General features: G+C 56.4%; 1 protein-coding gene across 2 annotated transcripts in view; it reads left to right on the forward strand.

The window, feature by feature from the left end:
- The first annotated feature begins 3,309 nt into the window (after positions 1-3,309).
- The window catches only part of ASS1 (argininosuccinate synthase 1), a 51,750-nt gene continuing 29,383 nt past the window's right edge, over positions 3,310-25,676 (forward strand). Inside the window, exons 1-6 of one of the 2 annotated variants that reach the window (XM_055541402.1) lie at positions 3,310-3,453; positions 11,071-11,180; positions 13,354-13,422; positions 14,729-14,917; positions 21,011-21,067; positions 23,006-23,080. In XM_055541402.1, the coding sequence (XP_055397377.1) occupies positions 11,076-11,180; positions 13,354-13,422; positions 14,729-14,917; positions 21,011-21,067; positions 23,006-23,080 (495 nt within the window). In that variant the 5' untranslated portion in view covers positions 3,310-3,453; positions 11,071-11,075. Of the gene's footprint in view, positions 3,454-7,772; positions 7,901-11,070; positions 11,181-13,353; positions 13,423-14,728; positions 14,918-21,010; positions 21,068-23,005; positions 23,081-25,676 lie in introns of those variants that run through there. The other variant, XM_055541404.1, reaches the window with a different exon arrangement.

Below are 25,676 nucleotides of genomic sequence, written 5' to 3' on the forward strand. Positions count from 1 at the left end.
AGTTTTGAAACAAAATTGGAAGATCTATATTATCTGACTTGGAGTCTTACTGTAAACCTGTAGCAATCAAGATGGTATGGTATTGGCATGGATGTACATAAATAGAGGAGTGGCACAGAAGGAATCCAGAAATTGGGCAACATTTATACAGTCAGTTAATTTTCAACAAAGGTGCTAAACACAATTTGATAGGGAAAGGAAATTCTTCAACTAATGTTGCTAGAACAACAGGGAAAAATGAGCCGTCCAAGCTCAGTCTATTCTCACCTTGATCTGTGCCTCTGCAGCCATCCACCCAGTGCTCCGAGGGCAGGGCCCCTGCTAGCAGTCGGGCCTCTCTTTTCCTTGCAGAGGGCTGTGACCTCACCCCTCCTCACAGCACCGCTGCCTATGCATCAGGAAGGGACAGTGCCCTGGGCTGCAGCTGGTTCTGCAGCAGGAGTAAACGTCCCCACAGCCCTGGGACCAAGACTCTGGCTCCTCTATCAACTCAACTTAAGCCTGAGCTAGAGCAGAGGGTTTGGGCCAGAGCTACAGACCCCAGATTCCAGTTCTGCTCTGCCACTCACATGCTGTGTGGCCTTGGGGAAGATAGCACACTCGGAGCTGCAGGTTCCTGTCTGTAAAACGAGGATGACAATAAAAGCGACTTCATATAGGATGAAAACCAAGTGAATGTAAGCATAAAAAAGTGCTTAGCTAATTTTTTTTTAAAGGGGGACTGCAATGCGGGAGACCTGGGTTTGATCCCCGGGTGGGGAAGATGCCCTGGAGGAGGGAAAGGCTACCCACTCCAGTATTCTGGCCTGGAGAATTCCATGGACTGTACAGTCCGTGGGGTCGCAAAGAGTCGGACACGACTGAGTGACTTTCACTTTCACTTTTCACTTTCCCTGGAGGTTCAGTGGTTAGGAATCTGCCTTGCAATGCAGGGGACGCAGGTTCGATCTCTGCTCAGGGAACTAAGAACCCACGTGGCGCCAGGCAACTAAGCCTGCGTGCCACACCTCGAGAGAAGCCTGTGTACTGCAACGAAGATGCCGTGTGCTGCAACTAAAGTCTTAGTTGTATTCGGCCAAATACAAAAGTCAATCAAAGATTTAAAAAGCGTCTAGTGAGAACCACGAGAGTTGTGGTTATGTCCCAAGTCTACCCAGACGTCCTCAGGACTGTTAACCTTATTTTCTCTTCTACCCCCATCCCCCCCACCCATCCATCCTAGACTGGAGGGGCTCAGCTCCCACCCCACCCTCTTCCTAAGGGCCGGGGATTGGGGCTTCTCTCTGGGGCCACCATGACTCTGGAGAGTTTGGGAGAACATTAGATCTGGCTGCCTAAGTTTCCCCTCCACTTCCTCTGTAATAGCTCCACAGAGGGGGGCCCCCATCCATCCACGCCCCCCCCAATTTTCTTGAGGGGCAGTGACATCTTAGAGGAAGAAACAAGGATGGAGCACAAAGTCAGAGGATGGAGACGTAAAAACAGGCCAGAGGGAATTCCCTGGTGGTCCAGTGATTAGGGCTCTGCACTTTCACTACAGGGGACATGGGTTCGATCCCTGGTCTGGGAGGCAGTACAAATGAGGAACCAAGGCTGCAGGGGGGAGGAACCGCCCAAGGCTGCATGAGCCCTGAGGGTGTGTTGTTGTGTGGCCAGAGGCTCTGTGAGGCCCAGAGGTGGCCCTGTGAATGGGCTAAGGGGACCCAGCCACCACTTGTCTTCCTGCAGGAAGTGACTCAAGTCACCCCAGTTGCCTAGCCCCACAGAACTCACGGAGGTCACCTGGCCACTACAGCCACTTGTGGGATTTGGGTGCCAGAGGCTGAGGGTGTACAGAGAGCTGCAGCTCTGCTAGTAAGTTGGTTTGATGCTTCCACCCTCCTGAAGGACTCACAGCTACTCAACTGGCTGACGTGCCTGGGTGACCTGATCGGAGCGTGGGACGGTGGGTAGGGGGCCGGCGAGCCGAGGAGCTGAGAGTGACTAAGCCTTCACCCGTCTCTGCCAAGGCTCCCTTTTTCTGGCTGCTTCTTATTTGCCGGAAGGGGTCTGGGACAGGGCAACCTCCTTACCATGACCTCCCCCTCCCCACCCTACCTCTTTTCCAAGACAACTGAATGGCTAACCCAGCACAGCTGCCTCAGGGTTCCCAGCCCTAGAAGGGTCCAAGGCAGAGAGGACTTGGGAAGCTGCCCTCTGGGGGTCAGTCCTAACCCAGGCGTTGCCTTTGACAGGTTGGGACCTGCTGTTTTATTGGGCTGCGGTTCCAGTGATTGATGCTTCAGGGCCTATAAAACCAGGCTGAGAAACTCCTGACACAGAACTTTCTGAAGGCCAGACTGGGGTCACAACTCCCTGTTTATTTTGCAAGCAAGAAGCTTCGTGTCTGTGCACCTCAATTTTCCCTTCTGCTTAATGGGTTAGCAGCGAGCCAGTCTTTTTTTATCCACTATTTACTGGGTGCGCTTGGGTCAGGTGCCAGGCTCTGGGGAGACAGCTAGGGACCCACTCTGGACTGAAGGATGAAGCTAGGACCTTCTAGGATCATCCCTCCACCTGTTTTCTCACCAATACAGTGGGCTTGCTGGGGGCTGGAGTGGAGGGAAGGGGGGGAATTGTGGGTCTGTAGCAAGGCCGCCAGGAGAAGGCAATGGCACCCCACTCCAGTACTCTTGTCTGGAAAATCTCATGGACGGAGAAGCCTGGTAGGCTGCAGTCCATGGGGTCGCTAAGAGTTGGTCACGACTCAGCGACTTCAGTTTCACTTTTCACTTTCAGGCACTGGAAAAGGAAATGGCAACCCACTCCAGTGTTCTTGCCTGGAGAATCCCAGGGACGGGGGAGCCTGGTGGGCTGCCATCTATGGGGTTTGCACAGAGTCGGACACGACTGAAGCGACTTAGCAGCAGACTTAGCAGCAAGACCTCCACTGGACAAAAATGGGCCTGAAACTCATGAGCCTAAGGGATTTTTTTTTTTTTAATTCCACAACCACGACGAAGCTCTTTGCGTTCCCCACTGACCAGGCGGCAAGTCTGGCAGGAGGGGTTGTCACCCTGTCCACTGCGCGGGTTCCAGCCACTGCCGCACCCAGGGGAGCCGCGAGCCCGCGGGCCGGAACGGTCAGAGCCTCCGGCTAGGGCGGGGGACCTGTCGGGAGGAGGAGTGGGCTGGGAGGTGGGAATGGGGAGCGGAGTGAAGGTGGGAGGACGGAATGGGGAGGAGCGAGGAGGGAAGGAAGCGCCTGGCCCCGCCCCGGCCGCAGGTGGCCGCGAACGCTGAGCGGCTTCTCGAGGGGGCCGGGCCCAGGGGCGGGGCCTGCGCGCACGGTCACCGGCCTTGTCCCCCGGCCACCACCCTCCCGGGCCCTGCCCCCGGGCCCCGAGCTTATAACCCAGGATGCGCGCCGAAACCCGCCCTGCTCCGCCGACTGCTGCAGCCGCTGGTCACCCGGTAAGGAGGCCCCCCGCCTTCCCACTCCCCAGCCTAGGTCGCCCTCTGCCCGGATCCCTCCGAGGACCAGCGGAGGAGGTGGAGCGAACCGCGCGCCCCCCGCCCCGCCCCTGGTTCGGACCCGGACCGGAGGGAAGGGGGCGGACGCCCCGACTCCTGTTGCTTAAACGCCAGACGACCGGATTCCTGGCTCCTTGGGGCCGCGGGGATGGGACCAGGGCGCGAGTCCGGGGCGGGGCGCTGGGGAGCAGGTCGGGTTACTTGTCGCCTTTGCGGGCCGAGGTCCTTTCTGGATCTTCTTCCTTCTCTGATCCAATTTCCTTTATGCCGCGAACCCCACAAATGGAGAACCCCGGGAACCCGGAGGGTGTTGGGGGGTGCGGTTTCCGATCTTGTTTGCTCCCCCTCTGACCGCCGTCTCTGTCTCCACTAGAACCAGAGTGCCAGCCTCACCTCGGGCCCCTCGCGCGCCCCCCGGGGGCTTGGGCATCTTGGCCCCTCCCACAGCCCCGCCTCAGTTTCCCCGAGCGGGTGGGCTCGGGGGCTCCAGGCAGCCCGCCCCGGGGGGCCTCGGGTGTGGCTGGGCTCCTTCTTCCGCAGGTGCGGGGTGGGGGGCGGTCGGTCGCCCGCCTCTGCCTTCTGAAAGGGCTTTGCGTTCTCCGGCCGGTGGGGTCGGCCGCCTCGCCGGCCGCGGTGCCCGGTTTCCGGCTGGCACCGGACTGTGGGAGGGGCCGCTCCGCAGGAAATGTCAGCCGTCCTGGTGGCTGTTGCCTTTGGCCCCTTGGGCGGCTGCGCCCTCCAGGGAAGGAAAGTCTGAAATGGAAGAAACTCCTCTCCCAACCCGCCAGAGCTCTTCCTGAGGAGGTCCCGTGACCTCAGTGCCCCCCCCCCCCCCAACCCGACCACCACCTCAGTGTTCCTCTCTGCGAAGTGGCGCCGTCTGGCTGCTCTTCCCGGGCAGGAACAAACCTGTCCTTTCCCCAGGGATGGATCAAATAGGTCCTGGGCTTTGATCCCTCCCCTCCACGCCCAGACGAGGGACAGCAGAGGGCCGGTTTCTGGGCCCCTGCAGACCCAGCCCTGAAGGCAGGCACAACCCCACGACTGGGTGAGGCTTTGGGTCAGCCTCGCAGCTTCCCAAGCTTCAGTTTCTCCGTTCGTCTCGGCTGACACGGGTTTAGGGCTCAGGGAACAGTAACAGAATGTGTACTGTTAGGGGACATCCCTGGAAGTCCAGTGCCTGAGACTCCCTGCTTCCACTGCGTGCCTGCTAAGTAGATTCAGTTGTGTCCAACTCTCTGGGACACTGCGGACTCACAGTCTGCCAGGCTCCTCTGTCCACAGGATTCTCCAGGCAAGAATACTGAGGTGTGTGGCTATGCCCTCCGTCAGAGGATCTTCCTGACCCTCTTGGGTCTCCAGCACTGACAGGCAGGCTCTTTACCACTAGCAACACCTGGGAAGCCTGCCCACATGTCCCGGGGTAGCCCCCCAAAATGAGGAGGGTGTGTACTGCTGAGAGCAGGTCCTGGGTCCATTTGCTCACTGTCTAGGGAGTGACCCACTTGGTGCTGCCATGCTGGGGGCTCAGGAGTAGGGGTCCCTGCCCTCCTATCTTAGGTTCTGGTGGGGGAGGGAGACTGTAGGGGTGGGGGCTGCCCCAGGTGGAGCCAGCTGCTTGGTTATGCCAAGTAATACCAGCTCTGTTGAGTGCTCGAGAGTGAGTTGGTGAATCCTGCCCACTGAGCACCTAGATCCCAGGCCAGGCCTGGGGTGGGTAAAGGAGAGAGACCCCCATTTAGCACACTCTTGAGCTCCCCTGAGTACCCACCTGTGCCCCCATCAGCTGCCTGCTTCCCCTGGGCTTGTGTGGTCCCTTGGCTGGGATGGTAACTTTGGCCCAGGGCCCCAGGAACCTGACTTGGGGGTGGGGGCGGTCCCAGACTCACCTGCTATGCAAGCGCTTTCCTAGCACCCCATCTCATCTTGGTCCTGTGAGTCCTGGGAGGCAAGCCAGGACTGCCAGATGCCTTCATCCGAAGGAACGCTGAACACACAACCTCTGAAGTGAGAGCCTTGCCTGTGGGCATCCACGTGGAGGGAGATAACCTCTCTGGGATTCAGGGTCTAAGGCCCTGATTTTCTGCTGAAACACTTTGGGCAAAGTTGATCTTCCAGACTTTGGCTCCTTGTGTGGCAGATGCCCTCCCCTGACTTGAGATAGGCCAGGTACCCAAAGGCATTTTGACAGAGCAGAATAAACAAATGAATGAACTCACCTTTGCTCCATAACCAAATGCTGTTCGGACAGGGTTTGAGTGAGTGCCTGTCACCAGGGCCTGGTGAGGTCTCCTTAATCTTCCTACCTCCCACCTCCAGACATTCTTATCAAAACTGGAGTTTCAATCTTGCTAAGTCAAGGCATTCCCCGGTGACCCCTCTCCCTGGCGGAAGAAGTTTGCTGGAGCGCTGGTGGTCTTCCCAAGAAAGCCCAGCATTCCTGAATCGATCCTCAGGCCCCAGGAATTTGCAGCTGACAGCCAGCTCCGTATGTAGCCTAGAGCACCCTCAATGCTCTCAACTCATCCATCAGATACAGAAATAGTTCTCTGTGCCTCACCAAGCCTGTAGATGAAATGAGCTGAATGTATCAACCGAACATTCAGGCTGAATCCTGATAGCGGCACCTCCTGGTCAAAGTATGGAATTGCAGCCTGGCTCTATCAGACATGAATGAGGGCAGCCAGCCAAAGGGTTTTGCAATCCTGAAATGAGCAAACCCCTAAGTCAGAGAGAATTCTATGGCTTAGGTAGAACCAAAAATATTTTTTAAACGTTTTTAAAAACTAGTGAACCCAGCTCAACTGAGTTAGAATGTGAGGGAGGGGTTCCTGAGGAAGAGTCAGGTGGCTGTAGCCACAACATACAGAGAAAGAAAATTGGTGATTGGTGGTGATTCATGGGCTTCCCAGGTGGCTCAAGGCAGGATACATGGGCTTGATCCCTGGATCGGGAAGATCCCCTGGAGAAGGAACTGAGTGTCTAAACAACAGACAAGTAAAGTGAAGAGAAGACAGTCTGTGGTCCCCTTGAGGCCAGAGTGCACAGGACAGAGAGCAGCAAAGAGCAGGTGGTCTGCAGATGGCGTAGGTTTCCATCCCCCAGCACTGCCATCTGCTAGCTTGAGACCTGGGCAAGTCTTATAATTTTTCTGAGCCCTGGCTCATCATCTGTAAACAGGTGGTAATAATAGCCCCCGCCTTGAAATGATGCCCGTGTGGCACTAAAGATAGTAACCGCTCTTGTCATCCTAGCTCTGATGCTGCAGAGCCACATGAATGTTCCTAGCTCTGAGCAACTGCCCTGGCTGGCCCGGCTCGTTCACTGGGAGCTGGCAGGATGGTTCTGGCCGGAGCCCTGGAGAATGCCCACTGCCTTGCCAACTGAGGTCAGGCTGGCAGGCATCTTGGAATGAGGCCCCCTTCTTCCCTTCCCAGGTGTCCCTCTTTGGCAGCCGATTGGCCAGACTGGCCCCGGGAACCAGGGGCATGAGTGTTCTCAGCAGAGGTCGTGTGCCTGGGAGCTGGGGCACCTACCCTGTGCCCTCCCTGGAGGTTGGGGCGACTGCGAGGCCGGAGCTGGGAGAATGGCCGAGTCCTCAGGCAGGAAGCCCCGTGTCCTGGTGTGTCAGAACCAGAAGGACTTTCAGGTGGTTGTGCTGATGGTGATACTGAGGCTTGGAGAGTGAGGGGCTTGCCCGACAGTGGTAGGAGAGTTCGGTGGGCAGAGGTGTGGTGCCCAGCTCTGGACTCTGGGCTCCTCTCCGAATCTTATCAAATCCACAGTTGCTCCATTGGGGGATGGGCTGTTCTTGCTCTCAGCTCCTGGACTCCAGGTCTGGAGAACCCGCCACTGCTCTCTGCCCTAGTCTCTTCCACTCCTCCCCTAAACCGAGGCCTCCTTGTTTGCTTGGCTTCCTTTAGTTTCTGCAGCAAGCAGGCTGCCGGGACCTTGCTTGTGGGGGAAGGGGAGAGCTTCAGCAGGAAGGCAAGAGCAAAGCCAGTGTCAGATTGCATCATGTTCTCAGCCCACCTGCCCTGCTAATCTTTGTACACATGCAGGCCCAAACATGCCACACACACACACACACGTGTGTGTGTGTGTGTGTGTGTGTGTGTGTAGACAGAGGTACACGCATGCAGTCTCAGGTACATGCTCTAGGGGAAATGCGGGCACACTTGTGCACACATACACACACATCCCTGCCTGCAGGCACACGCTCCAGGGTGCACACATTCCATCACGAGGTTCAGACCTGGAGGCTGAGGCCCTCCGCCTGTGGCCTGGCCGGCAGAAGAGGTTCACGAGTTTCCGGATGAGAGTTTCCAGATGACAGCGTGCACGGAATTCCAGACGTGGAGGGGATTTTAACCCTCTATTTTTATAGGTGAGGAGCAGGCCTCCAGATAGCAAAATCAGCAGCCTTGTTCTGAGCTCTTGCCACCTGCCAGCCACTGAGAGATGGTCCTTGTCTCCACACAGTGGGTGGCGGGGGCAGAGTGCATCGTGACTGTGCTGTGATGGGCCGCACTCGCGGGGCACGGCGCGGGGAGGCAGTCACTGAGGCAGAACCAGGCAGGCCCGGGTGGTCTGCCTCCATGGAGCCGCCCCTCCCCTACTCCAGGGCCCATCCTCTGGCTCCAGGGCCTTTGGGGGTTGGCAAAGTGGGGGTGACCCCTAGAAGCTGGGTGAGTTTTGGGCTCACATCAGCTCTCCCTGTCACTCTGGGTTGTCTGGGCCACCGGCAGCTTCCCAGACCCCACACCTTGTCCCAGGGATCCATGCCCTCCCCCACCCCACCCCAGAGAGGGTAGTCTTGTACTTTTGAGTCTAGCTGACTTGAGTTTGAATCTGGGCTCTGCCACTTAGCAGTCAAATGAGGTCTTGAGCAAGTTCTTTAACCCAAGCCTCAGTTTCCCTATCTCTAAAATGGGGATGAAACAAATGCAGGCTGTTGCTTATAACAAATACATCCATTATCTTGATTGTGGTGGTGATTTCATGCGTGTAGACACACCAAAACTTACTAAATTGCACACTTTTAGCTATATGCAGTTTATGGTTAGTTATATCTCAATAGAGCTGTACAAATAATGCAACATTACTGTCCTCACCCCAAGCAGCCCCATCACACAAAGCACACAACTAGGATCTGGACAGGCGGCTCTGGGGGTCCTGAGTCTCCCTGCTCAGCGAGGCTGCCCAAAGGGGAGTCCAGGGGCTGCGTACACTGGGTTCACGGCCTCTGATGTCACCCAGCCACTGGGCCAAGAAAGGTGTCTGGAAGCCGCAATCTACTCTTTCAACCTCAGGCATTTCCTACCTTGAGTCCTTCCTGCCTCCCTCCCTCCCGGATGGCCCGTTGCCTGGCTACGGTTGCCATGGGCACATCTGCTGGCCCTACCCTGCCTGGGACTGCCTGGCAGGTGGTTGAATGAATGCCCACTGAAGGGGGAGTCTTGGATGTTTATCCATCAGAACTGCCTCCAACCTCACTGTTTGTGAGATATTTCCCCTTCCTAGTCCTAGGGGCAGGAAGGACATGTGAGCCCTGGGACTGGCTGGTGGGCGGTCTGGTGAGATGCCAGGACTGCACATGGCATAGGGCTTCCCGTGGTTCAGACGGTAAAGAATCCGCCTACCAATGCATGAGACGCAAGTTCAATCCCTGGGTCAGGAAGATCCCCTGGAGCAGGAAATAGCAACCCCTCCAGTATTCTTGCCTGGGAAATCCAATGGACAGAGGAGCCTGGTGAGCTACAGTCTGTGGGGTTGCAAAGACTTCGTAACTAAGCAGCAGCTGCTGCAGTTCATAGGATGAATGCTCTTGCCCCTCAGTTGGGCTGTGTTCTGCTGCAGAGGGCTGGGTGACCGCTTTGCCGCCAAACCTCCAGGCCCCTTCAGGATGCAGGAGCCTGCATCCTTGGAAGCAAGGTGACACCCCTTCTGGGCTTATGTGGATCAAAGCAGAGGTATCCACAGTCTTTCCCAATAGCATCTGTTAAGGACCTTGACCTTGGTCAGTCTCTAGTGTAAATGCTCCCACCAGAAACAAGCATGCTCCCTGTAAGTGCAGGAAGCTGGGACCGTGTCCACAGAGGCTGGAACCAGACAGCCTGGATCCAAATCTAGCCCTGCCACCTGCTGACCATAGGACCTCAAGCAAGTGACCCTGCCTCTCTGACCCTCAGTCTCCTCTTCAGCAAAGCGGGCACATAACAGCATCTATGCTCAGGGCCACATGGAGAGTGCAAGGGAAGCAGGGCAAGCCCGAATGTAGCCTGAGGCTTCTGGGAGGGGCTTCTGGACTGAAGGAACAGAGGCTGCAAAGGCAAGGCGTGAGGAGGCCTTGGTACCTTCTGGAAACTTCGGTTTAGCTGAGGAGAGGGAGAGATTGGTGGGAGGACACACCGTCCTGCTGGGAAGGACAGATCTGTCATCTGTACACCCAGTTACTTTCTCCCTCTGGGCCTCGGAGTTACGAGTTATGGGCTTCCCAGGTGGCGCTAGTGGTGAAGAACCCACCTGCCATTGCAGGAGACGCAAGAGACGTGGGTTCGATCCCTGGATTGGGAAGATACCCTGGAATAGGAAATGGCAACCCACTCTCTCATGGACAGAGAAGCCTGGCAGACAACAGGCCACGGGGTCACAAAGAGTCAGACACAACTGAGCACACAGGGACAGACAGCTTCTGGGCCTTGGATCCCCCTCTGCACAGGGAGAGGAAGGTCTCCAAGCTCCTCCCAACTAATCTTTCTGGAGTTGAGTTCTCTGAGGTGTTGGGGGTGCAGGGCTTGTGTTTCCCCTCTCAGAGGAAATTGCATTTGAAAAGAGCCAAAAACCCCTTTGTGTGAAGGTTCACTGGGCCCAGGTGGAAGAGGTCTGGTGGGGGCAGGGCTCTGCCCCCAGCATCCTGTCCCCCATAGAGCAGAGAGGGCACCCTGCCTCCTGGGAAGAGCTGAGGTTCTGGAGCCAGACACAGACATGTGCTCTGCAACCTCGAGCTAGCCATTTACCTCTCCGAGCTTCAGTTCTGCCTCCCCAGCGGCGGGCATGACTCCCACTTCCTGGGGTCAGAGTGGGGGTGCTGGGTGATCTGTATGAGGCTCCCAGGGCCATGCCTTGCCCTGGCCCAGCTTAGCAAGGAGATGTGTGGGCTGCCTGAGACTCAGGAGATGGCCCCTCCTGTCTCCTGACACTGCGACCTTGGCATCCTGACCTCGGTCCCAGCAGCTCAGTCTTTTGTCTTCTCCAGCTGGTGGGGGATTGGCTACATGCCTCCCCCTGCCAAGCCCCAGCGTGGTCTGTGGGCATGTGCAGGGTCAGGGTCCCCCAGGGGGCGAGGGGGGGGATGAAAGAGGTGTGGCTGCATGAAGGGTCAGCTCCTCATGCTGATGACCTGATGACAGCTGAACATCCTGTTCCGAACCCCATGGTGGCCTGTCCGGGGGATAAGGGTGCCCAAGGCCAGGAGGGAGCTGCTAGGAGGGGCTGGCAGGCGGGGTGTGGGGGGCTGGCTCTGGGTCACTCACATTCCTTCTCGTCTCCCTCCAGTCGCGATGTCCGGCAAAGGCTCTGTGGTTCTGGCCTACAGTGGGGGCCTGGACACCTCCTGCATCCTCGTGTGGCTGAAGGAGCAAGGCTATGACGTCATTGCCTACCTGGTGAGGGGGCGCCCGGCGTGTCTGTCTTTCTACCTGTTGGCCCTGCGGCCTACCTGCCCGCTGTTACTAATCCAAGCCTGCCCCTCACCCAAGCCTGTCTTAATCTGTAGATAAATTCTTGTTTACTGTCTCTTTCTATCTGTTAAGTGAGCTCCTTTGATGTCCCCCAGGTCTGAGATGTGCCCCTCAGAGCATAAAGGAGGCTGGCTCTCCGTGCACTCGCTAAAGCGGGAGTGGGGGGCACCAGGAGTGAGTGTGGTGGAGCTGCTAAGCAGCCTGTCCAGGGAGGGACCAGGGGCTTGGCTTGGGTCTGCTGAAGACCATGGAAAGTCACATAAACTTCCCCTTTCCTGCAGCCCTCAGTAATTCAGCAAAGATCTAGGCTCCTACATGGGCTAAGGTAGCTGATTGGAGATCACCTAATTCTGGAACAGCAAATAGGCCACAGGCCACAGGTAATAGATTAACTAAGATGCCACTCCCCCATCCAGGGTCCACAGCAGATATCCCCAATCAAACCAGCTTCACTTCTGATAAACCTGGACATAACCTCTGAGTCTTTCTCCAAAAGACTGGCAAATTCTAGAAATCCAGCTTAAGCCAAACAAAACCAAAAAAAAAAAAAAGAAAACCAACATAATTCAGTTTTTCATATAGAAGAAGGCCAGGGTAAGATGGCTTCAGGCAAGGCTGAATCCAGGTGCTTAACCAGATTTGCCTCCATCTCGGCTTGGTGTCATTCTTGGCCTCTCCACAGGGCAGGCAAGGCTCTCATCATCCCCTAGTCTTCTGAGAGAAAGGAAAGCTTTCCCCAGAGGCTCTGATGGAAAGGCCAAGGGAACATTCATTCACTGGCCCGAGTGCCTGCTCACCACTCATTTGTCAGTATGGTTGTCCCTTGGGGGCTTGTCCCTAGAGTGAGCAGGAAACATCTGCTCTCATCCATCCTTGTGTGTGGGCTTCCCAGGTGGCACAAGTGGTAAAGAACTTGCCTGCCAGTGCAGGAGATGTAAGAGATGAAGGTTCGATCCCTGGGTCGGGAAGATCCCCTGGAGAAGGAAATGGCAACTCACTCCAGTGTTCTTGCCTGGAGAACGCCATGGACAGAGGAGCCTGGCGGGCTACAGTCCACGTGGTCTCTGAAGTGACTTAGCACTCATAAGCATCCCTGTAGAAAGAGGTCCCAGGAGAGAAGGTTCTGTTCCCAGAGGAAGTGAGGAGGGGGCACTGGACAGGAGAAGTGTGTTCTTGTCAAGAATGGTTTGCAGTTAAAGTCAGTCTACCACTGGTAACAGTGCCAACCCCACGCCACACAAGTGGAGGGTGAGGGTGAGGCCCAGGGAGGGGAAGTGTCTGGCCCACAGCCCCCTGCTGAGAGCAAGCAGTGACTTTGAGTGAATGCAAAGAGCCTGGAGTGTGTGCTTTGAGCCATGGCAGCACCAATGGGTGGTCCGGATCCCAGACTATCACCAGGCAGATTTAAAAGCTGAGTGGCCTCAGAAAAAGCACCTGCAGCTGGACTCTGGGAACACTCTGGAATCTGCTGAGCAGAATCCAAGGTCAAGGTCTGGGCAGGAGGCCACAGTGTAGCCAGCAGAAAACATGCCTGTGTCTAGACGGGGCTGTCAGAACCAGAGGTCGGGCTCCAGCAGGGGGACAGCTGGGCGCTCCTAGCCCGGGCCTCTGCTTCCCGCCGGCTCTGGTGCCTGGGGCAATCAAGTTGCTGCACTTGGCTGGGGCAGTAAGCAGGGAATCGGGCAGCTGCTGACAAGCCAACCTTTGTACTGGCTTTGGGGGAATTTCGGGAAAAGATTGATGGGTTCAAAGGCAGCTTTAGGCCTTCAATGCAGTGACAGCGAATGTTGCAACCCCACAGCCCAGGTGCACAGGCCCAGATTTAGCCTGTCCAGCTCCTTGAAACTGCTTTCCAGAGCCTCAGGCAGCTCCAAGGAGTACAGCATCCCCAGACCCTGGTTCTTGTCCTTTCTCCTTCCTACGTGACCTCAGCCATCCAAAGAAACCCACCTTCATCTGAAGATGGTTGTGTGTGAAAGACACCTGCCCAGGACTCACCCTCGGGTGGTGGGGGGGGGGGGGGGGGCGGCGGTGACGTTCTTCTCAGCTCTTCTTTCTTCCCCTGGGCTGATGGGTCCTCTCTGCTTCTGCTCGTCAGGCCAACATCGGCCAGAAGGAAGACTTTGAGGAAGCCAGGAAGAAGGCGCTGAAGCTCGGGGCCAAAAAGGTACCAAGTGTGGGCAGGGTTTGGGGCTGGAAATGGGATCTGACACATTGGGGTCAGCTGTGGGGGTCCCTGTCCCAGAGCTCCTCACCTCCTACGCCCCTTCCAGAGTGTGAGGTCAATTCCTTCCGCTGTTGGTGTGAGAACTTCCCTTATGGCTCAGCTGGTAAAGAATCTGCCTGCAATGCAGGAGACCTGGGTTCAATTCCTGGGTTGGAAAGATCCCCTGGAGAAGGGAAAGGCTACCCACTCCAGTGTTCTGGCCTGGAGAATTCCATGGACTGTATAGTCCCTGGGGTCACAAAGAGTTGGACACGACTGAGCGGCTTTCACTTTCACTTTGCTGTGTGAGCCATCTTCTAGTTTCTCCTAGCCTCTCTTGCACCCCATCACCTCCCCATCCCACCTCCCCATCCGTCTACCTTTTCCTCATCCATCCATTCACCTGTGCACCCCTCATCCATCTACCTGTCCACCCTCCCATCCTTCCATCCACTCAACAGTATCAGTGAGCAGGCCATCAGATGAACATGACCGTCATGGTCCCTGCTCACGTAAGCTCACAGTACAAAGGAAACACAGGATCTGTGAAGTGCAATAAAACTCACATCAGAAGTATCAGGAAGCTGTCAAGTTCACAGTGTCAGATACAAGTTTTCCATAATTCTAGTTTTTTTACTGGAAAGCTTGAGTTTTATCACTGGCAACAAATACTCAGTTTTCCTTGAAGTGACAGGGTCACTTCACTTTTATGCAAATCATGGCCAAAAATCCAAGTCTGATTGACCTTGTTTTGCCTGTCAGTCCTTCAGTCAAGTATGAATGATGGTTTATGAGAAGAGTGGCTAATTTAGCTAGTAACTCACTTGGGCATGCAGCAGAAATGCTTCGTGTGTATTTATCACATTTTGTATTCAAGAGTTGGGGCTTCATCAGTGGCTCAGTGGCAAAGAATCCACCAGCGATGCAGGAGACACAGGAGACACAGGTTCAATCCCTGGGTCAGGAAGACTCCCTGGAGGAGGGCATGGCAACCCACTTTAGGATTCTTGCCTCCAAAATCCCATGGACAGCGCAGCCTGGTGGGCTATAGTCTATAGGGTCACAGAGTCGGACACAGCTGAAGTGACATAGCGTGCACTCAAGAGTCGAGATTTAACAAAAGTGAATCGTTTTCTACTGCATTTTCAAGACCACCCTTAAGCACCTGTTAGCCGCGTCTGCCTTAGACACAGGCCATCGGAGACTCTGTCTTCTGACGGTGCCCTGTCCTTGCCAAGGCTCCCTCCCATGGGCTGCTCTCCCATAGGTGTTCATTGAGGACATCAGCAAGGAGTTTGTGGAGGAGTTCATCTGGCCGGCCATCCAGTCCAGCGCGCTGTACGAGGACCGATACCTCCTGGGCACCTCTCTCGCCAGGCCCTGCATCGCCCGCAAGCAGGTGGAGATTGCCCAGCGAGAAGGAGCCAAGTATGTGTCTCACGGCGCCACAGGAAAGGTGAGGCCAGCGTGTGTGGCTGGGGAGGGTGAGGAGGGGGGCTGCCAGGGGACGTGGGCAGCCGGGCCTGATGGGCGGTCCTCGGGCAATCGTTGGCTCCCCCCAGAAGAGTCTGCTGTGCCGTGGACAGACTGGCCCACCCAGCACGACTAAGGGGACTATGTGCACAGACCGGCCCGTCCACTCTAAGAGGAATATTTCCAGCAGCAAGTCAGGGACAGCTCCACTCTGTGCCCCAAGTGTATGTCTCCCATGTTCCTGCTGTGGTGGAAGCCGTGTCACCCCATTTTTGCAAATCTGCCTCTGAGGCTCAGGCTCATCTTTTTCTTTTTTCATGGCTAGTATTATTTCACATAGTAAGTGAAAAAGGCAAGGTGCACAACTGCATGGTGCCATATACTACATTTTGCATAAGAAAGAAATACTGGGAAGTTCAGTGAAAACTCTCCACAGTGAGTGGAAGGGGCAGGAACAGAATAGATGTCTCTGTTGTGTTTGATTTTTTTGGCTGCGCTGGGTCTTCATTGCAGAGCGAGCGCTTAGTTGGCTGTGGCATGTGGGATCTTAGTTCCCCAACCAGGGAAGGAACCCAAGTCCCCTGCATTGCCAGGCGGATTCTTAACCACCAGGGAAATCCCTCTTAATAATGTGTTGCATAGATCTTATTTTGAAAACTTCAAGGTTGAATTTAAAAGATAAAATTCACTAAGCCATCTATCCCGAGAAACTGAAAGCAGATGGGAAGAAACGAACCTACTGTGTGTCCAGTCTGTGACGTCATCACACAGAAGAAAGAAGTATTCCAGTGTGAGCTCAGCACATAATATCCCACTGAACAGTAGGATATATGTTCTGAGGTGGACATCTGGCCAAGGTCACAGCGGGAGTCGCTGTGCAACGCGGTGGACAGGAGGCCACCCGTTTCCAGAGGGCTTGAGTCCCAGCTGTGTGACCTTGAGTAAGGCCCCTGCCTTTGCTGAGCCTCAGTTTCTTCACTTGCAAAGTGGAGAGGAGGCCCTGTCTTCGTTTCCAGGGCGCCCGCATTACAGACTGTGCGGTGTAAACACCAGGAACGCAGCCTCTCTGGAGGCCAGAAGTCCAAAACCAAGGTGTTGGCAGCCTGAAGGTGCTAGGGAAGGGTTCCAGGCTCTCCCCTGGCATCCTTGGCTTGTGGGTGCACCACCCCAGGCCTCCATCTCCACGTGCCATCTCCTCGGGCATCTTCACATTTGTCTTCCCCTTGCATGTCTGGTTCTGTGTCCAAATTTCTCCTTTATCCCAGGACACCAGTCATACCCACCCTAATGACCTCATCTTAACTGGATGATGTCTGTAAGACTCTATTTCCAAATAAGGTCCCATTCTGAAGGGCTGGGGGTGGGGTGGGGGGGCGGTTAGGGCTTCACCATATTTTTTTCTTTCTTTTTTCTACCTTTTGTGGGGACATAGTTCAATCTGAGATACACCTTCTCCTTCCAGCCCTTGTGTGCAGGAGGGCAGACAGAAGGGAGACCCTGGGGGTATAAAACAGGAAAAGCCCTCAGCACTCGGTCCCGCAGGTGGCAGACTCAAGAAACAAAATTCCTAACCATGCCGGCGGCCTTTGGGCGGTGTTACTGGAGACTCTGGGGCTTCCCTAGTAGCTCAGATGGTAAAGCGTCCGCCTGCAATGCAGGAGATCCAGGTTCGATCCCTGGGTCAGGAAGATCCCCTGGAGAAGGAAATGGCAACCTACTCCAGTATTCTTGCCTGGAGAATCCTATGGACAGAGGAGCCTGGCGGGCTACAGTCTCTGGGGTCGACTGAGCGACATGACTGAGCAACCAACACACGCACACACTGGAGACTCTTGAGCTCTCAGCGGACACCCCGCCAACAGGGATGGGGTGTTCCAGCACACACGTCCCGACTGGACGCAGCCCCCCACCTGAGGCAGTGCGGGGTGGAGGGGGAAGCCCCTGGCTCAGTGTGACAGTGAGTCACACTCAGATTATGACGGACGAGGCGCCGTTTGGGGGTGGTCTTGCCAAACAGCCACCCCACCAGACGGCACCGGCTCGTGTGTCTGGAAGCTCACTTGTTCGCCTGGTGCTCAGTCAGCAAGCTCGTGTGCATGTCTGTGAAGGGTGGGGTGTGCGCCAGGCTCCCCTGTCCATGGGGATTCTCCAGGCAAGAAGTACTGCATTGGATGGCCATTCCCTCCTCCAGGGGATCTTCCTGACCCAGGGATTAAACAACCCAGGGCTCGTGCACTGCAGATGGATTCTTTACCACTGAGACACCAGGGAAGCCCATCAAAGCAGCTTAGGTTCATTATTTTTAAAATAAGGCCAATTTCATTTTAAGAGAGTCTGTGGCATTTCCAACCTTCCTAAGTTCAACGGTGCCATGGTGGTGGGGTCTGGAAGTGTTACGTGTTGGGGACGAGGTTGGCAGATGAACTCTTTACCACTATGCCACCTGGGAAGCCATTCCCAGCTACCTGTGAGCTAGTCTGGCAGGGTACAGTCCATAGGGTCACAAAGAGTCAGACACTACTGAAGGGGGACATGGCAACCCACTCCAGTATTGCCTGGGAAATCACATGGACAGAGGAGCCTGGTGGGCTACAGTCAATGGGGTTGCAAAGAGCCAGACATAATGGAGCACGTAAGCCCACAGGTGGAAACAGCTGCCAGCACGTGTGTGCTTTGCTCCATTTGGACACAAGAGGGCACCAGAGGCTCATATTTGAGGCCTTCCTGGGCTGACCCTGCAGGGAACCTGTTTCCCTCTCTGGTCCTGCAGGGCTTGGGTTCTGAGAAGAATACCGTCTGCAGTAGTTTTGTGGTCTCTGGAGATCTGGAGACAGTCCTGCAGTTCAGTGTCCATTAGAGAGACAGATTTGAAACATCACTGGGAGGCTCCAAGAGCAGCAGCAGGAAGGCCACAGGGGACGGGGGGTCCCTGTCTGCCCTCCACCCCAACAACTCTCATCTCTTCTGGGAGTTGATGGGCATGACTTACTCCCATGCCTTGGTTTCCCCTTGTTTACATGACCTGGGAAAGCCCACAGCAGCCTCTGAAGATAGCTGCCTACAAGAGGGAAGAGACCGGGGAGGAGCAGGGAGGCCTGGAGGGTTCCAGAGGATGCCAGGCGTGAGACGGGGTTGCTGGGGAGAGAGGGGCCACCCACCTGCAGGGGCTGGTGGTCTGTTTGCCCCCCGCCCCCGGGACGGGGGCATCAGTGACTTGAACACATGAGATGAGCATCCAGAGTGAGCGATGCAGCCTGCAGAAGGCTGGCAACCCAGAGTCAGATCCACATGGGACACTTGAGCCAGAACTTTTGGCAAGTTGGGCAGTGGAGAGACCCAGGGCCTCGGGGCCCTCATTCCAGCCTCTCTCTTGCACCGGCTCACTGACTCCAGCCACTGAACCCTTACCAAGCACGGGCTTTCCTCCATGCCCTGGCATGTCCATATGGACAAAGCCAGTTCAGTTGTGTCCGACTCTGTGACCCCATGGACCGTAGCCCGCCAGGCTCCTCTGTCTGTGAAATTCTCCAGGCAGGAATACTGGAGTGGGTTGCCATCCTCATGTCCAGGGGATCTTCCTGACCCAGGGATCGAACCTGCACCTCTTGTATTGGCGGGCGGGTTCTTCATCACTAGTAGCACCTCAGAAGCTCGTACTGGGGACTAACCCAGCAAAGGGCAACGGTGGCCCTGAGTCAGAGGGAACAGGAGTCAGCAGTGATGTCAAGCAGGAGGGGCACCCCAGGCTGCAGGAAGAGCTTGTGCAAAGACCTGGAGGCCTGAGATGCCTTCCCTGCCTGGGCCCAGCCCAGGTGGCACTTGGTGCAGAGAGGGCTGGGGCCCGCCCCGTCACAGCCCTTCGGGGACTGCACGGGAGCTGGGGCGGCCCTTCCCGAGCCTCCTCCCTCCGTGCCCTGCTTTTGGAAGAGGGGCCTGGGAATAGGAGCCGGAGGGCTGTGGGCAGCAGTTGTGTAGACGGCGCCATCTGTGTGGCTCGTCCGGGAGCAGATGGGAGGGCCCCGTGCGGTCCCCGAGGGCACAGCACCTGCACTGTACACGTGTGTCTGCACGTGGACACATGGCGGGTGTGCAGGACGTGATATACCTCCCCCCTTGGCCCCCTGGAACCTGCCAGGGCCACCCTGGGGCTGGGGGTCCTGGAGTCAGGGAGGGGAAGGACCAGACAGGTCTCGGAGCCTGTCTGGGACAGAGTTTTCAACTCTTGTTCCTGCCAGGGCGTCTAGCTCAGGAACAGATGGGTGTCCCCATGGCGATCCTGTTAGGCAGACCCCAGCCCGACATGCCGGTCCAGGGAAGCACAAGCCACCATTGTGCTGGGGAAACCTGAAGCCCTGGAGGAATAATCACCATGATATGCAACACTAGACCATATGCTTTACGAGTCTAAAGTAAGCCTGCCTCTAATCAAGTACCACCACCGCCGCTGCTCCAGGAACAGTGCAGCCCACTGGGCCTTGGGTGGGCATTGCCACCTGTGCCTCAGTTTCCCCAACCATGTTGTTATTCGATGTTCGGTCGCTCAGTTGTGTCTGTTTGCAACCCCATGGACTGCAGCACGCCAGGCTTCCCTGTCCTTCACTCTCTCCCCGAGTTTGCTCAAATTCACATTCATTGAGTCGGTAATGCCATCCTCTGAGATGGGGATAATAATGGGGCGCTGCTGTGTAAGGATTTGTGGAGTTGTGTATGGAGCTCAGCCCGTGACCTGACAGCTGCCAGGGTGGGATTGGTGCCTTCTGGCTGTGTGTCCTTGGACAAGTGGCTCCACCTCTCTGAGCCTGAATCACCTCGTCTGCAAAACAGGTTAGAAACCCCCCAGTGGTGCCAGGTGGCTCTCCCATGGGAAAGCCAGCACATAGTAGGCCCTCACTGGAGGGACCGGACGGAGGCCAATGGGGACAGCTGGTCTGGCACGGCCCATGGGCCTGGGGAGCGATCAGAGAGGAGCAGCCTCGGCTCCTGGCTCCAAGGAGAGGGGCTGAAACCAGTATTTCCGCGTCGCCTGACAAGACTCTGGAAAATAACATGTTATTCCCGCCGCTGCCTGACTGCGCCCGTGCAGTTTTCACAGTAGGCGAGAGGTCCCTCTGTTATTTCCACAGCGCTTAAGCCTCCCTCCAGGCCGCCGAGTTGATGGGGGGCAGGCGGGTGGCTGGAAGCCATTGTCTCCAGGGCTGGCGGGCTGGGCCCTCTCCTCCTCCCTGCGAGGGTGTAGACCACTCACCCGAGGGGGATGGGGGCGGTGGGGCCCCCGTGCCCCAACTTGGGCTGGGCTCTGTGCCCTTGGACAAGCCCCTCCTACCTCTGGACCAGTTTGTGCAGAGAAGCAAAGGGCTCGGTGGTCATCCGCATCCAACCCCTCTATCAAACAGCCACTGCGTAGATGAGATACCCGAGGCTCACAGAGGAGACGGGGCTCCCAGTTCAGTGGACACAACACCATGAAACCCCCGGAAATGAGCTTGATCTTAGGGCTGGTGAGGCCAGGCAGGAAGAGGCTGAGGCGAGGCAACCTCGGGGAGGCTGCCTGAGGTCTCAGCGGAGCCAGGCCTCCAGCCCAGCAGGTGTATGCGCCCCCCCATGCCGCCAAAGAGTGGGCATACACGATGACCCATGTGTGTGCCCTGTCGCGTTCCCAGACGCACACCCACCATGCCTGTGCACGCTGTGGCCTTCGGCCCCTGCCTACGTCCCCTACCTGCCATGGACGCACCCTCACACCAGCGCACACAGAGGTCCTGATCGTCACAACTCAGTACGCACTGTCACATGGGCATCTTGTGCATACACATCCTGCACACTCGTGTGCCCTCACAGCTCGGCTCTGCACTCGGGGAGACCCGGGTTCGAGTCCAGGGCAGAAAGCCTGCTCCAAGAAAGCCCAGTGTTCATCTTTTAGACAGGTTTGTAGCACCCAGTTCAGGACGGGAGAGCCTGTGCGGAGACAGGAGCACCCAGGGGGCACCGTCAAAGGTCGCCCAGCACTGCCTCTCCCCTGAACCCTCCCAACCAGTCCCTGTTCTGTGGCTCCTGAAACGCCCGTTGTATGTTTCAGGGGAACGACCAGATCCGGTTTGAGCTCACCTGCTACTCTCTGGCCCCACAGATCAAGGTAGGATGTTGCTTCTCTCCCCTGAAAGGGTGGGTGCTGGTGGCTGAGGCCCAGGGTGGGGAGAGCAGGGCACAGGGCTCCCTGGGAGGTTCCCCAGAGAGGGGCCTTGTGGCGGGTGGTGCCCTTCTTCCATGGGGCACTCCCTTCACTTACTCCAGCCGCAGGGGACAGCACTCTGTCCCTGACCGTTCGTCCTTCCTAGAGATGCTGCCCCCAGCGCCTGGGTGGGTCAGGCACTGGACGGAAAGACGAGGCTGCCCTTCCAGCAGCATCCTTGCAGGTCCAGGCCTGCCTTCCCATGTGCGGACTAAGACCGTTCTGGGCTGATTTCAGGGCTGCTCACAACCCTCCACCCCAGTGGGGGGCCCCCAGCTCGGGCCCCCTCCTCCCCGGCTGCCTGAACCCTGACCCCGGGTTCTTGGATTCCTTCCTGGGATGGGGAAAACCAGGACTAGGCCTCTGGGCATCTAGTGAACAAAGCCCACAACAGAACTACACTGCATGCTGCAGACACAAGTCTCAGGGTGATTATTTCGATTTTTCTAGTGGCCCCGTCAAAAAACCAAGATGAAAAACAACAGGTGACGTCATTTTAATGACATGTTTATTGAACCCTATATATCCAAAATGGTATCATTCAACATGTTATCGATGTTGAAATATTTTACATTCTTTCGATACGAAGTCTTTAAGACCTGCTGTGTGCTCTCCACTTACAACCGGGACCAGTCACAGTTCGGGCCTCCGTGGCCACGTGTGGCCCTTGGCTCCCATTTTGGACAATGTGGGTGGGCGTGGCCACTTCTGGCTAAAGCTACAAAAGATGTGCCCTTCCCAAGTCCGCAGGGGCCCTCAGGGCTTTCATTTTTTTTCTTTTAAGTGGAACCTCTTTCTCTGTCCCTTTAACCGACCAGCCAGCAGCTGCTTAGGGGGTGAGAGTGGCCCGGAGGTGAGCAGTAATAAGCTCTAGTGATCTGCTTTGACCCCAAACACCAGGAGGCAGAGAAGCCCCCAGACAGTAGCTGCCTGTTGATGCTGCAGGCGTGTGGGCCTGGGCCCTGGCCTGACCCCCACTCTCTGTTCCCACAGCAACTTGGGGGGCCAGGGTGTCTGGTTTCTGGGTCTTTGTCTGCAGAAGCCAAGCCCAGGGGTGGAATGGGGCTTGGTGATAGGGCCCCAGGCTGGTCTCTGGGAACCAGGATGAGGCCAGAGGGTGGTCCGCCCAGTTCTGCTCATTCCAGGACTTGGGGTGGGGGGCGCAGCCACCCCAGCCCCACCAGCACCCCCGCCTAGAAATCAAACCAGCTTCTCCATATAGATGACACCTCCCCACCCCCAGTTGAGCAGAGGCCTGGCTGACTCCAAGGCTGAGTGGGGGCTCTTCTTGGGGGACCTGTCCCTGACCACCCCCCACCCCCAGGCTGGTAGGATGAGTTCTGTGCCTCCAATCAGGCTCCAATTCCCCTCCTTTCCCCCACCCAGAATAGCCCTGGGGGTGGGGGGTGGGAGGGTGGCAGGAGGGGTGGGTCAGAGGATGTGCTTGAGCCCCTGCAGGGCCAGGCTGGGTGGCTTTAGTCACCAGGAGTGGGGGGGCCCTGGACCTCTGGACAGGGGTGCATCAAGAAGCCTGAGGCTCGTCTGGTTCAAACCCTCACGTCTCAGTTGGGGAGACTGAGATCCAGAAGGATAGGGACCTGCCTGGGGACACGCAGCCATTCTGCCATGGAACTCAAGCTTTCTCCAAAATCACCCTCTGGGGTAGCAGGCCATGTCCTTCCCCTGCCTAATGGGGTCCCCTGCCCAAAGCCCTTCCCGTGGGCTACACAGACCCCCCACCCAGGCCACCGGTGGACCCTCAGGCCCCTTATCAGAGAGGTCGGCTCCGCAGCTTCAGCACCTGGAGGAATCAGCAGGCCTGACTCCTTATCTCGTGTCCAGGTCATCGCTCCCTGGAGGATGCCCGAGTTCTATAACCGCTTCCAGGGCCGCAACGATCTGATGGAGTACGCGAAGGTAAGGCCGGACTCCACCATCACCCCGGCCCTCGTCCACTGCCCCCCCAGGCACATCCCTCCAGAGGCTCAAGGATGGGGCTGGTACCCACGCCTGGGGACCAAACCTCAGCCCTGATGCCCTCCCCCAGCACCTATTCCCTGGGCCGGCCCCACAGAACTAACTGTGGTCCTCGCCAGGACTGAGCATCTCTCAGGTCACCCCGCCCCAGTCCACCCAGCGGGACGACACCCGTGCCCCTCCACTTCCCGTTCAGATTGTGGCCTCTGCGGTGTGTGTCGCTCAGACGGGGCCTGTGAGCGAGGCTGTTCTCTGCCCCTAATTACCTGACTAATTGTCCCTGGTGCTTTCGCAGAAGCAGGTAGGTGCTCCGAGGGCCAGAGGCAGACAAAGACTTCTGCAGCACCAGCCCTTTTTGAAGTACAAGTTGCAATAAAACAGATTAGAAGTTTTGCATCAAGATCCTTAGCCACTCCCCAGGGTACCTTTCTTTTTAGCGACTCGATGGCAGCGCTTGACAAACAGCCTCAATCAATCAGACAGGGGAAAGCAACCTGGTGCACGCACCAGAAAATTGCTCGGGTTTTTAAATAGCAGTTGCTGGGGCTGGCTGTGAGCTCTCGCTGCAGCCAAGGTGCCGCGTGGCAGGGGACGCGGCGGGGACCCAGCCCTGCCCCTACTGCCAGCATCCCATTAAGACCTGGAGAGCTCGGAGGAAAGATCTCCTCGACCATCTGTTGTTTTATTATTAAAAGGGGAGTTTACAAGAGCAAGCCCATATGTTGCCAAACAAATTTTCAAATAGCAGAGCTATTAAGGGAACGGGGTTAGAGGCTTTCTTCCTCTCCTTGGTCTCCTTGAGGATACAGAATCTGAAGCACGTTTTATCCTGAAGAATAATGAATCTGAAGCCCCGGCCCATCCCCGTCCTCACACCAGCAGTCGTGGTTGGAGAAAGGGCTGACCCGTAACGCTGTTCTTCGTTTCTGAGAAGCTCCCGAGCAGAAGCGGCTCCTGGGTTTTGCCAGAATTTCTGAAGTCATTGTTTGTCCCAAGGCTCTTGGCTCAGCTTCTGTCTCAAATAACCTTTTAAACAGGAAAGTTTGCCCTGGCGAGAGAGTCTGGGTCGCCACCACTGAGCCTCCCTCAGAGGCTGGTATCAGAATTGAGCTCTGAAAAAATCTGACCACGTTCTAGAATGATGGCAGTCTCTCTGCACCCGGGAGTGACCAGAATAATTGAGCAGCAGCCAGACTGTCCAAAACTCAGAGCCACGCAGCTGCTTCAGCTGAGACAAAAATCAATGGGGCTTTGAAAAACCCCCGCTGTCGAGATCCGTTAAGTCGCCCAGGCCGCAAGGTGCTGTAGGGAGACTCGTGGCAAACATGCATTTGTATCACTTTCCATCTCCCCCCACCCAAATCCATCATCCAACGGGAAAAACGCTCAGAATCACCCCATCCTTATCACTGTCACATAATTCTTTTAAAGCCAACGTGCAAGGTCGGGTCCGGAAAGCGGGGCATCGTCTGTGTACACGCGAAAGGCAGTTTTGTTTTCTGTTGTCAGTTGCATCCAGAGTTTCCGGGGTGTGGGTGTGTGTGTTGGCGGGGAGCTCAGGACAGAGAAGGGAGGGGAAACAAGCCTCTTTGGTTGAGGGCCTGTGTTTGGCATTCGTGTGTATCTCCCTGCCGAGGAAGGGCTGCCCGTCCTGTTCTTCTCTCCTTGCTCCAGCAGAGCCCCAGTGGGAGAGAGAAAAGGCAAGAGTGTTTCCAAACCACCCTCACAGAAGAAAGGCTCCAAGGAACCTGCCCACTGGCTTTCTCAGCCCCCAGCCCGGGGAGTCTCCTCTGCAGGGATTTCAGCCCAGTTGGCACAGACAGGGTCCTGGTCCCCACACCGGGCCTTCTCTGCCTGGAGACAGCACAGGGCGAGCACGTGGATTTGACTCTGGGCACCTCTGTGGGGGGCAAGCAGCCCCCGACATTGATCAGCCGCGAAGTGAAGTGCTCCACTCGCCCGTGTGGTCTCCACTGAAGAGGATGCAGGTTTTAGAGTGGATGTGGGCTGTTGCTTTAAAAACAAAGTGTCATGGTAAAGCTGGAAAAATATCCAGAAGGTTTAACCTAATTTATTTTGAAATTTTAAGGTGGTAATGAAGGAAACAGCAGGTCCCTGGAGGAAGCCTCTAGAATCTTAGTTGTGGGTATGAGCTGAGCGAGGGCAGAGAGCTGTCCGGAAAGATGGGGTACCCACCTGGGCAAGGTGCTGAAAAGGGGGGCCTAGGAGGCAGAGCGGAAGTCTTGCTGGTTTATAGGGGCTGGGCTAGGCTGGCTAATGTCTTCTGTACTCGGTAAACCCGGGAGAAGCAAGCAGGATGGTATACTGCGTTGGATCCAACCAGGTGTCAGCCTGGGTGGCAAGGGACAGCTCAGGGAGCAAATATGTCTTTAATACAAAAGACCTTCAACGTGTCACCCACAGCCTTTCAGGCCCAGGGTCTCCAGGGGGTCTCCCCCTAAACAAAAAATTGGATCATTTGGGAAGCAAAGCGTCATCAGATGGAGGGTTACTCCTCTTCAGGGCTGCAGGGTGG

This window comes from Bubalus kerabau, chromosome 11 (genome assembly GCF_029407905.1).
Source record: "Bubalus kerabau isolate K-KA32 ecotype Philippines breed swamp buffalo chromosome 11, PCC_UOA_SB_1v2, whole genome shotgun sequence".
In the NCBI taxonomy this organism is placed as follows: Eukaryota; Metazoa; Chordata; class Mammalia; order Artiodactyla; family Bovidae; genus Bubalus; species Bubalus kerabau.